Source organism: Gymnodraco acuticeps, unplaced genomic scaffold, assembly GCF_902827175.1.
Source record: "Gymnodraco acuticeps unplaced genomic scaffold, fGymAcu1.1, whole genome shotgun sequence".
Classification (NCBI taxonomy): Eukaryota; Metazoa; Chordata; class Actinopteri; order Perciformes; family Bathydraconidae; genus Gymnodraco; species Gymnodraco acuticeps.
Genome location: NW_022990027.1, coordinates 527,376 through 541,575, shown reverse-complemented (window position 1 = coordinate 541,575; position 14,200 = coordinate 527,376). Strand labels below are relative to the sequence as shown.

Genomic DNA, 14,200 nt, shown 5'->3' with positions numbered 1-14,200 from the left:
TGTGGTATGATCAATGTACAGCACGCATCTGACTAAAGTTAAATTAATCAAGCTTTCAAACTTGATTGTGTGCTGAATATAATATACTTTGCCATAGACTGCCTCCAGTGTAAATCGTCAAACAAAAATATCTATATATCTATCTTATCCATTGCTTTTTTCAGGGCCTTACTGATACACAACACACCAATCCTAGACAACTGCTGTAGGCGTATGTAATGGAGAAACATATTTGCTTAGCCAAATTAACACAACTGCATTTAAAATAAATGCAAATACCAATCCTAAACCTTGCATTTTAACCCTTTCCACTGGCCTTAAGTAATCACATTTGTGTCTTGGTTGATATAAATTAGCTTGGATCTTTAATGTATTTGCTTTGCATTACAACGAAACTCCTCCCATTGATTGCAAGGCATCCTTATTTGGGAGGAGAACGTCTTGAGGGCATGTGCCATTCATTGAGAATGACTGATGTGGGCGTGGCCAAATGGCAAACATCCTATCAAATGTCAGATTTCAGTAGAATGGACGGGGCTTGTGAGGGAAATCCTGACCCTCACAGTGGCTGGTGGCTGATGGTATGGGCGGGGCTTATAGACGGAAGTGTCTCCCGACTGGTCCAGCTGTCATCGAGAAGAGAGAAGAGACCATTTACACCGGCTGCCTAGGAAATGCAGAAAAAGGGAAAACGCTAAAATATGTTAACATCTAAACAATAAGGTCATGACGCCGAACTGAAGGTAACTATGCCCGACATATCACAAAATGCACATGTTTGTCGATACGTTGGAACAACCGTCGACGTTGCGTTGCGTTATTTCGAGATGTAAAAATGATGACAAGGTTTGGTAGGCTGTGTGTGACATTGAACATACAGGACACGAAACAGACGAGGTCGTTTAAAGAGATTTATACAATTTCTAACCACTCATGTCATGTAATACTCTGCCGTGCTGTCGTTGGTAACGCTGTCGTGTAGGTTACTGACATTTAAAGGGACGTTGTAGCCGTGTAATTCGTTTATGGCTTCCCAGCTGCTTTGCAAATATGCTACAGCGTCTCTGCGGTATCGGCTATTATCCTAGCCTAGCGGCTCGGTGAAGGGAACTACCCTAGATTCAGAACAGACAGGAGACGTCATCAACATTTTCCTGTATTTAAATGGTCGCGTATGAGGAGGTCATTGCTGAAAAGGGAAGATTATTCGGTAAGTGTCCATGCTGTAAGCCTCCACAGCGCTTATGCGTTCACGGATGCACAGTAATGCATAATCGTACTTTAAATTTGACTGCTGGGATCTGCATGATTTAAAAGGGCACATGGAAGGTGGCGGAGCAGCTGTTAGCTTGCTGCTAGCTGCGTAACGACCTTTAGAGACGTATAAGCTTCACAAGGCTGTTAGCTGCCTGCGCTGGTTAGGCTGGGTGTTTTCCGTGGTTAACTGCCTGCTACCCCGGTGTTATATTTCATCCAGGCCTCCAATGGCCTAAAGAGTCAATGATTTAATCTCATTGATTGCATCACAAGACCAGACAGGGTGCAGCCCAAGCACATTCAATGGTTAAAGCGAGGCTTGTTTTTGTAAATGTTGTTTTAGATGCCAGATCAACTTGAGGTCTAACAGCCTTATGCTTATTGTCACCCATTCCTCCCCCCTTCCGTGCCCATCCTCAACCCACACATTAGAATAAAGAAGACGGTGAAAGCCAGAAGTGAATTGAAGATTTACTGGCTGTCCTAAATGGGGGACTACGGGTTCGGAGTTCTGGTGAAGAACAGCAGTGGTAACAAATCTGCTTTCCCTGTAAGGATCCCTCCTCACCTCCAACCCCAGCACCCTCACCACCCTTCCAACCCCCCCAGCCCCCCTTCCTTCATAAACAACACCTGCTCCACCAATGGGGGCAGTGCTTGGCTCTTCCCTGCTGTAGCCCAACACAGTAACATGCAAGATGAGATTCTGGAGTCAGACAAGTCCAAGGCCTTGGACCTCCAGGACATGCAGGAGAAGTCTCAGGTCCAGTCCCAGCCTCAGGCCCTGTCCCCGGGCCAGCAGGAGGCTGGGGGAGGCCTAGGAGAGCTCGAGGGAGGTCTTCCCGAAGACGGCCCATTAGAGAAGGGTTCTTTGGAGAGCAGTGGTGGAAAGGAGAAGCTGAGGATGGAATCCCCTGTGCTGAGTGGGTTTGATTACCAGGACAGCCTGGGTATGGGTACAAGCTGTGCACAATCCACCTCCTCATCCTCCCTGACCAGCTTTAACAACTGGTCCCCCGCTGTCCCATCCACCCAGTCTCCAGTGGTCGGAGAAGACGTGGGAGGGTTCTTTGGTCCCACTGGCTCCAACGCCAACGGACCTCCCCTGCTGTTCCAGAACTTCTCTCACCACGCTGGGCCTGGCTTTGGAGCAGGAGGTAGTTTCTCCCCGCAGATTGGACCGGTCTCCCAGCACCACCCACCCACACCTCACCCCCAGCACTACCACCCACACGGTCAGGGGGTCCCGCAGCAGCACCGGCGCTCCCCAGCTAGCCCTCATCCACCCCAGCCCTCCTTCCCTCCGCATCCCCACCGCTCCGGACCGTTCACCCAGCTGCCCCACCTCACTCCTGCCCAGAGCAAACCCCCTTCACCTTGGGGAAGCTACCAGAGCCCCTCCACTCCCACCTCCACCTCCTGGAGCCCCGGTGGCTATGGCGGCTGGGGAGGCACGCAGGGGGTCCGAGAGTACAGGCGTGGGGTAGGTGGAGGCATGACGGGTCTTAACTCCATTTCTCCGCTGAAGAAGTCCTTCCCCAACAATCAGGTAGATTTCATGACTCATCTCAAACACAATATATTCGCATATTTGTTATAATAGCACACGATGCATTTGTTTCGTAAACATGTTTGAAACTCATCCAACTGTCTTTACAGGTTCCCTCTCAGAAGTTCCCCAGGAATAGCTCTGGTTTCAATCACAAAGGCTGGGTAGAAGACGGCATGAGCCGCAGTGACAGTGTCTACCCTTTCCAGGTGAGCATATCACATGTCATATTGCAGTAAGCACAAAATTGTTAAAGGAAAAATATTTATCAAAATGAATTAAGAATTACGGAGCTCCAGAGATGTCCCTGCCTGCAAACCAGAGGAGAGAAATATTTGCTTGGTTAAAATGGCTCAAAAATTAGAATTATATCATTTCCATATCATGGATCATATCGCAATAAGATCTTCTTTTTTTTTCACATCATGCACCAATAATCCCAGGTAATACTCTGGCTGGTGTTAAGGGAATTTCTTTGTGTGATGCCTAAAGGAACAACGTTTAGTTTTAGTGTGGCCTCCATGGGCAAATGATGTTAATCCTATTAAACACGCTCATCTGTATCAAATACAACAAATAGGCCATTGACCAAAGCGGGATGCGTGACAGTTAAGCCAACTAAACGGATGAATTTAAACATATTGTGTGAGCTCTTATCTAGATCATTGCATTGAAGGAGAGCAGTGTTATCATCTGCCCTCATCACATGGTCTTCCTCTTGTCCTGATTTGAGAAGTCTTGTGCTCGGCTGCAGCTTTGCATGCTCCCAACCCATTTAGATAAACTGAAGCACCCTCACTTGTGTTTTGTATTACATATCAAAGCTTTTTAGCGTTGTTTGAATTGATTCAAATGCTAATATATCATTTAACCTTCAGCTATTCAATTAGAATTTGTATTGATCTGAAATTAGCCAAGTGGAAGGATGATATTTTTTAGCCCCTTAACTAGCATATATTCTTATATCTTATGCTATTGGATACAGGAAGAAGATCTTATCATATTGCAGAGATATGCAGGTGATTTTGTGTTGCATACTGGGCTCCATTTTCTGTTTACAGTGCTATCCGATGAAGTCTCTACGGGGATAATCTATGCAGCTTTTTATTAGCTTTTAGCATCATGGCAAACTATGTCAGCGCTCTTGCAGCTTCAGATGGTGATGTGGGAAATGAGGAGGCTAATTGTTGTCTTCCTCTCTTTCAGCAGGAGCGAACACGGTCCTTTGATGGTTTCAGTATGCACTCTCTGGAGAACTCTCTGATTGACATTATGAGGGCTGAGCAGGATTCCTTGAAAGGTTGGTTCCCACACTACCAAAAGGGAGGAAAGGATACTTCTCCTCAGCAATAGCTCTCCATAAATACAGCAATTTGTTGTATGTATTTGACAGCAAGTGGAAATTATTTTCACCTTGCTAATTGTGTTGAAGGCAGTTTGAACGTGCATTGTGCTTTTTAGGTCCCAAATACAACAGTTCTACACGTATCATAATTAAGATTCTCAGTAACTCGTGAAAATAATTACCTTCAGCATTTTTGCAGACCCTTCATCACTTACTCCATTAATTAAACAATTCGGATCATTTTTGTTCCAGTCAATCTTATAAAGCTCAATTTCCATCACAGCCATGATACTAATCCGTGCCAGCGGATTCTTGTACTTTCTTTTTTACAGCAACACATCTATTTTCGAATACATATTGTATTTCCTAGAATGTGTTGATTTGCAAACATGCACTTTTGTACATGTAAGAATAAGCTGAACTACATTTGAGGCACTATTGGATTTTTCTACTGATATCTTCATTATCATCCCAATTGTGTGCTATTATGGTCTTTTTCTTTAGACACAGAAAAGAATGCATTAAGATGAAAAGAACATTATGTGAAAGGTGAAGGAGTTAAATGTCATGAAATGGTGTTCTGAGGCCTCTCCTGTTTCTGTCATGTAGGACGCTACAACTTCTCTCACCAGGGAGGAGACGGGCCTCTACCTATGAATGGTATGTAAATGACATGCACACAAATATGCAGTGCTGAAGCAGAAGTCAGGGCTTGGAACTAATGTCTGCCAAATGCAGGGAAAAAAATGTGGAGGAAGCAAGATCATAGACTAGGTCTTACTACAATTTAAACGTTGATAAGTTTGATAAGCTGACATAAAATAGAAAACAAAAGAGAAACCTATGGATATCACATGACCACATCTGAGATAAAACGAGTGGTAAAATCATAAAATGGCTCGAGTCATGTTACTAGTTTTATACCTCTCTGAACTGCTGTGGTAGTTACAGTGACACACGACCAAAATGGCTGACTAAAAGGAAACCAGACCAGACCGGCTTCTTGGAGTAGGAAAATAATACTGCTGTCAGGGAGGTTCAGAGACGGGAGGGAGCTAATTCATTTCATCTCAAGTATGCTGTCAGAGACAGATGCTGTATGTTGTATTTATTTTGGTAGTGATATTGGAAATCCAGGTATCACTTTTCGGATGCAAAATGATAAGAATTATATTTATAAAATCAATGATTCAGTGTTTCTCAAGTAATGTGGTATTACTGAAAGTTTAGCACTAGAAACCATTGTAATAATGCAGGTATGCTTTATTTTGGTTTAATTGCATTAGTGATTTAATTAGGCATTTAATTGCTGTGGTGTACATGCCGTGCTGTCTTTCAGAAATATGTATTTATTCCAATTTCAGTGGGAATGTATCTCTCCTAAAGTTTTGAATGGATAGGTACATCAGATGAAAAGCATATTTGGCTTAGTGTATATTCAGTCTCTGTAAATATCAAATACACTCTCACACACTGAACTGGTCATTCTACAAATTAATTTCAAGCCCTGGCAATGTTTTACTTGCTGTCTCTTATTTTGTGCCTTTTTAAAAAAAAAAGTATTTTCAAGAGTGTTTTGTGTTGTTTTACATGCAGCGAGAAGTTATGGCAGAAGACGAGGTAAAGCTTGTGAATATGTCTTGATTCCTTCATTCATTTTGAATTTAGTAATCAGTCATGACTCCTGATGATGACCTTGTGGTTCTATCTTTTTGTTTGTCTGCTTGGCTGTTCAGTGTCAGTGATTTGACTTTAAATAGTGTCAGGTTAAATCATATTTTTCTGTAGGGCGTAAAAGCCTTCCAATGTTGCCTGCTAAGACCTAGTAGTATTGTCTGTGTCATCAAAACTAGCATTCACAGCTGCTTCTGTATGCATTTCTTGACATAATTTATTTGCATCAAATTCCCCTCTAATTGTAATATTAATATTATTTCAAATAAGTAAGATTTGTTGTATAACCATGCTGGGGGTGAAACAATATGTGTAATCCAGATTGTTATCTCCTCTAGGTCACTCGTCTCTGTTCCCCATGGAGGATGAGCGCTCTTTTGGAGAGGATGAGTCTGGGGACCAGGGTCTGGCTGGCCTGGGTTCAGCCCACTGCTTCCCCCACCTCAATGGTGAACGCGTGGAGCGATATTCTCGCAAAGTGTTTGTTGGAGGGCTCCCCCCAGACATAGATGAAGGTATGTAACTGGCTGCAGAGGGTGGTTCTATTCTAAACTGTTGTTAATCAAAAGCTGTACCAAACTTAAATATTGGACTTCTTTTGATGGTACCTGTAATTCTTGTAAGAGATTTTAATATCATTACCAATCATTTATTGTAATGTAAATGTAGTCATATCACAAATGTTAATTCAACTTTAGTTTCTCTCTTCAGCTTTCCTTTTCATGACACTAAAAGCATAATTTAGTTTTGACGAGGGTTTGGCGATTTGATTTACACAAGGGCCACAATTGCTGATGTCAATACTTTTTAATATTAAAGTGGCTTATGTGCTTTTATGTAAGGGTGGGCAGTTTAAATAAGTCAGGGTATGCATTTATTGTTTATTTACTACATGTTGTGCACTCTTTGGTGAATTACAAATGTAGAAGAGAAAAATATACTATTATAGAATCTATATTCCAAAAAAAATATTGGTATTGATCTGCCCACCCATAATCTTGAAGGCAGCTCTAATTACCATTACTGATTGTCTTGAGTTTCCTTTTCCAGATGAAATTACTGCCAGTTTCCGCCGATTTGGTCACTTGTTTGTTGACTGGCCTCACAAGGCAGAGAGCAAGTCCTATTTTCCACCAAAAGGTGAGTCAAACCAGTTGAACATTATATTTCTGCCAGCATGTTGACTCAACAGCAGTGTGATGATGAATATTTGCTCGTTATGCACACTCATTATTCTGTTTATCCAACCTTTCCAGGATATGCATTCCTGCTGTTTCAAGACGAGAGCTCTGTGCAGGCCCTGATTGATGCCTGTATTCAGGAGGATGGCAAGCTTTACCTGTGTGTCTCCAGTCCCACCATCAAAGACAAGCCTGTGAGTCGGTTATACTGTTTAATATTTTATGCTAGTTATCTGCCCTGCTCAGCAAAAGCAGACTCGCACAAATGGTGTAGTATAGTGTGGCTGGTCATTGTATCTCAGAAAGGATCTCTTAATTTTGTTTGCCCAAATGAGGACTTCACAGTGGTAATCCATCTGATACATAGTTTAAGTGCACTGCTCATTTTTAGTGCAACATATGATTTAAAAATAGATTGGTACACATGTGAAGGATCAAGTAATTGTGAGCATTGGAAGTACTTTTAACTGTAACATTCATTTAGATTTTTTCAGTGTACTTTTATGTAGATGTTTCAGTATTCTGCTAACGGCACAAAAGGAGAGAAAAGCGAAACGTAGTGACCTCACAAGTTGGTGCATTTACTGGATCATCATTCTAGAAGCTTCCTTTAAGTATCCTCCGCAACAACAACATCCTGCAAAAGCAGTGAAATAGAACCAAAGGAATGTTTCAATACATATTACATGAGCTGCAATCCACTTTCCTTTTTTACAATCCAAAATGGATGACTAGAGCCCAACTGAGGAAGATTGTTTTCCTGGTCTTGATTTTTGCAGGTCCAGATCCGGCCCTGGAACCTGAACGACAGTGACTTTGTAATGGACGGCTCTCAGCCATTGGACCCGAGGAAAACTATCTTTGTAGGAGGTGTCCCCCGTCCCCTACGTGCAGGTACGGGTGTGCTGTGACCCCTAAATGTTGTGCAGTTTCGCAGTTGTTCTGATCCCAATAACACACGTTTTGTATTGCTCTTCCAGTGGAGCTCGCCATGATCATGGACCGTCTGTATGGGGGAGTGTGTTACGCTGGGATAGACACAGACCCTGAACTTAAGTATCCAAAAGGGGCGGGCCGAGTAGCCTTCTCCAATCAGCAAAGCTACATTGCAGCTATTAGTGCCCGATTTGTTCAACTGCAGCACGGGGAGATTGATAAACGGGTGAGTCCATCTCCTATTCAGGTCTGTAAACATTTGGAAGTTCATTAAATATTTATCTGACATGCTGCTGTGCATGCATTCAGACTTTTCTCAACCTCCATTTTAACACAGCTTTTCTGTCCTCCATTTCATCTCTGTTTCTCAGGTGGAAGTGAAGCCATATGTCCTGGACGACCAGCTGTGTGATGAGTGCCAGGGCACCCGCTGCGGGGGGAAGTTTGCTCCTTTCTTCTGCGCCAACGTGACCTGTCTGCAGTACTACTGTGAGTACTGCTGGGCAGCCATCCATTCCCGGGCCGGCCGCGAGTTCCACAAGCCGCTGGTGAAGGAGGGAGGCGACCGGCCGAGACACATCTCCTTCCGCTGGAACTGAGGCGAGAGGGCAAGGGAGGGAGAAGATGCAGGACCGGAGAGGGATTGAGAGAAAGGGGTAGTAAGGGAAGGGGTACGGGCTATGATATGAAAAATGAATGCACTTTTCTTTTAAGTTAAAAAAAAAAAAAACATAATTTATTTTTTATTATTTTAATTGGGCCTTCTAAAAGAAGTAACTGCTAAGAAGAGAGTGAAATCCCATTTATGTTTTGACTTTAAGTGTGCATGAGCATATTGATGCATTAGATTTGGATTTAGATGTTTTCTGACTTGACTGTACTTTCTTTTCGTGTTAGCTGGCAAAGCTGCTTACATTTGTTGTCAAGAGTAACATCAAATTTTAGTGAGGTTCATCATACCTAAATCAGTATACTAACTATGGAAGTTGAGTTTAAGAAGGGTGCATTTTCTTACTTTTCGCTTGCAGGATTAGAAAACAACTGTACCATTTACCAAAGGTTGAGTGCAAATGGTTGGGTTGAAGAGAGGAGGAAAGCCGTTTCACACGGTCGTACGATTGAGTTTTCCAAGAAGCTCAGTGTATAGCATCTCGCCACGTCACAAAACAAAATCTCCCCTCAGTCTGGCGCACGTGTTTCGATTGCTGGCATGAGTTTTTAGGTTTATGTTTAAAAGTCGACACTTTGTAACCAGAAAGGGCAAACCAAAGATTGGCCTAAAACGCATCATCAAAAGCAGATGTTGATCTGAGGGTTTTTCAGGATAATGTTGTGTCCTCTTGTCACTCGGCGGAGGAAAGGCTGGCGTTGTCTGGAGTTTCGGTTTGTGAGTGTCGGCTAATAAAGACACAGCCCTCAGGGCTCAGGTATTGGCAGTAGTATTTGCTCACTTTATATTGTCAGGGATATTAGCACTGGAAGCTAACATGCTAATGTAGTACAAACTAATGGGAATGCACAGTCCAGTCTCCCTGAGCTGTCCTCATGGTGTACCACTGCACGCTCTACCATGACTGGAGCTTCTATCACAAGTGTTGTGGTTGGATATGGTAGTAGCTAGAATTTGCTGTCACAGAGATAAAGATATTATTTTATACATGGCCTGCTGATTTTTGTACAGTGTTTTATAGCTGATTATTTTGTCATGAACATATATACATTTATTATGCACTACTTTTCTAAATATTTTTTTCAATAGTCATTTTAGGCACATTTTTCACAGATGGGAGAACTCCTTTTGCAATACCTCATTTTTTTCACTTGGTGAAAAATAATTTTGTACCTTTGTTACTAAGAGATCTGCATTTATGGTAAACTTAATTTAAAAAAGAAAATGAATGATATTAATATAATTTTCAATTAGCTTTTATATATTTAAGTGCTGGTAAATCTGAAAATTGTCTGGTGCATCGGTGTGATTCTGTAGATAAAAAAAAAAGGCTATCTGTAGCCAGTCATATATGGATTCTCCTCTGTCCTTATAAACATAATTACAGGATCCTAAGGCATGACAAGACCTTTCTAAACTGATTTTTGATAGTCTTGAAAATATATTCTGATATTTCTCTCCTAGGTGTATTCAATAAGATTATAAATAGGGTAAATGTTTTGGCTTTGGTCAATGTGAAATCTTCCCTTCTATCACCGGAGTGGATATCATCTGTTTGAATATTTAGATCCTCTTTCTGGGACTGCCTGTAAGTTCTACTTATTCTTGGCATGCATAATGTAATACAGAAATAACATGGCTAGTGTTAATGCAGGACCTAATGTAATGCACTAGATCTCCTTTTTAACTTTTTTTTTTGTCCTTATCTCTTTGAGATCACCTCTCTTGTAGCCTCTCTTTACATGATGGAGTCTGCCTTCCTTACACAGACATGATGTTTATGCAATCTACACAGTGACAACACTTTGGATGCGTTTTGTAATGTAGAGGACACTCAGTAGGACATAGGTATGGAGACTTGATCACTTGACCCCCTTTGTGATGTGGCATGCTTTGGGACATAACCTGAATGTGATTTAATGTTGCAAGTTAACTTTGAGCCATTATGTGCAATACTTATTCTTTCCAGAAACAAGTCTCCGCAGTGTAAGTCATTTAATCCATATAAATCATGCAGTCATTTACACATTATTTGTTTCCTATTGTTCATGCTGATGTCTGCAAGAAAAAAAAAACTAATTTATACCTGAATTTATTTTTAAACATTAGTTTTGTGCTTATTTACTTATTTTGCTACTACCATGCTACTGTGATTGAAAACATTGTATATACTAGGTCGATAATGTATTTAGCATTTGCTATATTTTCAATTGAAATGTATAACTATCATTTTGATCAGATTTTTGTTATATTTTTGGGGTGATGTGTTAAACTCGTTGATGTGTCTAGTTTTTCTAATTGCTGTATTGTGCTCCACATTTTCAGATGAAAAGAATATTGATTATGTCTGTTAGTATTACTTGATTGCAAAATTTCAATAGTTTTTAATTGTATGCTGGGAAGGTTATATTTATTAACTTTTTTTTACCTGATATCATTTTGATTTTTATTAAGTCATTTCACATTTATACGTAAGTTCCAATTTTTATATTTTCTTCCTGATTAATTTACGCTACAATACAGACGTCAGTTTTTATAGTTGGTTTGTAGTATTGAAGTAAAACAAAAATCTAATGTCATATATTCATTTGCTGCCAACTGTTTGTAACTGTATGCATACATTTGAAGTATTTGTAATGTGAGTTGTTGAATGAATAAAACAGCTGTGAGGAAGAATTACACGCCTAGAGTTGATTCACAAAAAAAAAGGTACTCTTTTCATTTCAGTATATTCAGAAAGGCTCTTTAAATAGATTTTTGCTGGGGATGTTTTATAGTAAATGGGAATCTAACACCTGATGCCATTGTTGTGTGACAGCCATTTTGGGGCACATCTGGTGGGTGGTGTTTAATTAGGTTAGTGGTATTTATAGGCGGAGGGTTCTTTTAGGCCATGGTGAGCGCCTAGTTACCCTAAGCCCTCTGTCTTCTGTACCAACAAACATTTTCCAGTCTAATAAAAGGAAGTATTTTCAATACAATAAAACTATACCCATACGTGACAAAAGGTCATGAGATTTTATAACCCTTATACACATAAATATAATTCAACTTAATATCGAAAATGGATACAATGTTTTTTATTAAAGGCATTTTGAATCAAGATTTTTTTTTAGATGTTGTATGGGGACTGGGAAACACAGTGCATTCTGGGGCATTGCAGCCATTTTAGGGGGATAGAGTCTCTATAGCAAGTCGTTAATACCTAACAGCAGTCACCTGTCATTTGTCGGCTGCATTCCATCCAAAATTAATAAAGTATGCCCAACATCTGCTTATCATGCATACATAAATTACCATGTATGCAAACTGCGGCATTTGATGTTTAATATCGAATCCCTGGTGAGGTGGTATGTGTTACTGTATTTTAGCTTTTCTCAACACTTTTAGTAAACTGGCTGTTACAGCTAGCAACATAACGGTGCCTACTGACTGAGACTGATGTTTAAAAGGTTTAAAGTGAAAAGTAATGCTACTTTGCTCTGCATACAGGTTAAGTGAATAGGTTGCGTTCGCTGGTATCCTCCCAAGATGGATGACTCGCCGTTGATGATGTCACATTCCCATGACCTATTAAGATGCATAAATTAATTAACTATGACATGTAATGCACTACAGTTGCATATAACAATGTAAGATTAGCAGCACCCTTTCCAACGTTAATGCATCAGAACTATAATAGTATCATTTTTCGGGAGGCTAGTTTTGCTGTAATACTTGACATACATAATAGTAATTAAAGACTAAGATATTTTTCCTAAAGGTAAGCCTATGTGAGTTCTTCCTTAACTACTGCTTCTTCGGAAAGCTGATTATATTTCTCAGGTTGTAAACGTACCTTAGGCCTTTCATATCAGTTTATGGGTACTATAGGTGGAAGAAGTATTCCGATTATATACTTAAGTAAAAGTAGCATTACCACAGTACAAATACCTAGTAAAAGTTCTGCATTCAAAAGTGTACTTAATTAAGTAAAATAAAAAAAGTATTGTCAAAATATACTTCAAGTACCAAAAGTAACAATTCTCATTATGGACAATGGCCATTTTAAATACCAAATACATCAAATAAGTGTATTTAACTAATATTTAAAGATACTTAAATGTAGTTGTTCATCGCTTGCATTTGGTAAGAGTTTGGTTAATATGAGATACTCTATTTACTGTACTAATTAATACAGTATTAGTTGATTTATATTTTTGCATTAATAACCACAATCATCAATGTAACTACTCTCACATAAATTTAATGAAGTAAAAGGTACATTATTTGCCTGCAAAATGTAATGGAGTAAAAGTGTAAGTAGCATAATGTGAACATACTCAAGTAAAGTTCCGTACCTCTAATTTTTACTTAAATACAGCACTTGAGTAAATGTACTTAGTTACAACTTAGTTACATTCCACCAAGGGGCGCAGGTGAGATTTTTGAAATGGGGGGGACGAAACTGAGAGAAATTATTTTCACAATATGTACTTACTATTTGTTTTACTATATGTTTTACAATCATAAGTAACATTAACCGTAAGCTCAAATATGAACTGTTTCAAGATAAAATACAATACAATGTAAGTATGTATATGGATTAACAAATGAATTGGTATTTACTATTTACCTTTAAGTGCAAGACAGACAATGTATTAAGGTGGAAATAACAATTTAGAGGAATAACAATTAATAAGTAAAAGTTGTCTATATATTACATATGCATATTACAACGATCATGTGAACAAATAACAAAAACATCTAAATATATATTTTTTTAATATAGGCCTAAATATATATATATATTATATATATATATATAATATATATATCTTTTTTTTTTTTTTTAATGTGGGGGACGGATCAGTGTCCCTATGAAATTGGTTGGGACGTATCCCCCCACGCCCACTATCTGCGCCCCTGTTACCACTGATGGGTTCAATTTACATGCGTAGCAATTTGACTCACGTAAAGGTCTTTAGTACCCGGATACTGTCACCTGCTGGCTGACAGCGCGACAGGCAAATAAATAAATCCTGACAGTTGGTCAAGCTGATACCTTCCATCAAACTTTAAAGTAGAGTTTATAGGGGAAAACATGTTACCTGTTAGGTCAATATATGTGCCCCACTTTGGCTCACAGCTGGGCTCCAGCCAAAAAGATGAAACACAACCGGACCAGACCCCGGCCCAGCTCTCCTCTCGGATCAAGCGCGGGAACAAGAGGGGCAACGTCAGCGATGAAAAAACTCGACTATTTTTAAAAGTTAAATTGCAAAGAGTCAATAACAGCACTTTGTCCAACACGAGGCCAGAGAAGAACAAAAAGAAACAATGGATGAAAGAGGACGCCACAAATAAAACCCAGAGCACCGTGATCGGAGGAGGTAATGTTGCTCCCATGGTTAGTTCAAGTTAGCAAGGTTAGCCGTAACGCTAGCTAGCTAGTTAGCAGCATCTGTGTTTGTGAACCAGGAAGCATAATACAGTGTCAAGTTCTAAGAATCTGAGAGGTTATCAGTGGTGAAATGCAACTAAATACATTTACTCAAGTCATATTCAGAGGTATGTGCACTTTTGTATTTCATTTTTTTACTTTGTAC

At 39.9% G+C, this 14,200-nt stretch overlaps 1 protein-coding gene across 6 annotated transcripts; it reads left to right on the top strand.

Moving 5' to 3' along the window:
• The first annotated feature begins 589 nt into the window (after positions 1 to 589).
• LOC117545222 (cytoplasmic polyadenylation element-binding protein 4-like) lies at positions 590 to 11,299 on the top strand. Of its 6 annotated transcripts, none has more exons than XM_034214932.1 (12): positions 590 to 743; positions 1,690 to 2,806; positions 2,917 to 3,015; positions 4,016 to 4,106; positions 4,761 to 4,811; positions 5,748 to 5,771; positions 6,164 to 6,340; positions 6,876 to 6,965; positions 7,082 to 7,200; positions 7,786 to 7,900; positions 7,987 to 8,168; positions 8,314 to 11,299. In XM_034214932.1, exons 2-12 carry the CDS (start codon positions 1,745 to 1,747, stop codon positions 8,539 to 8,541), a joined length of 2,238 nt encoding a protein of 745 aa, XP_034070823.1. In that variant the 5' UTR covers positions 590 to 743; positions 1,690 to 1,744; the 3' UTR covers positions 8,542 to 11,299. The 6 variants fall into 6 exon arrangements, with proteins under 6 accessions (XP_034070823.1, XP_034070821.1, XP_034070825.1 ...); XM_034214930.1 differs by having other exon boundaries at positions 4,013 to 4,106; XM_034214935.1 differs by having other exon boundaries at positions 595 to 743; positions 1,813 to 2,806; positions 4,013 to 4,106.
• Positions 11,300 to 14,200: the final 2,901 nt, after the last annotated feature.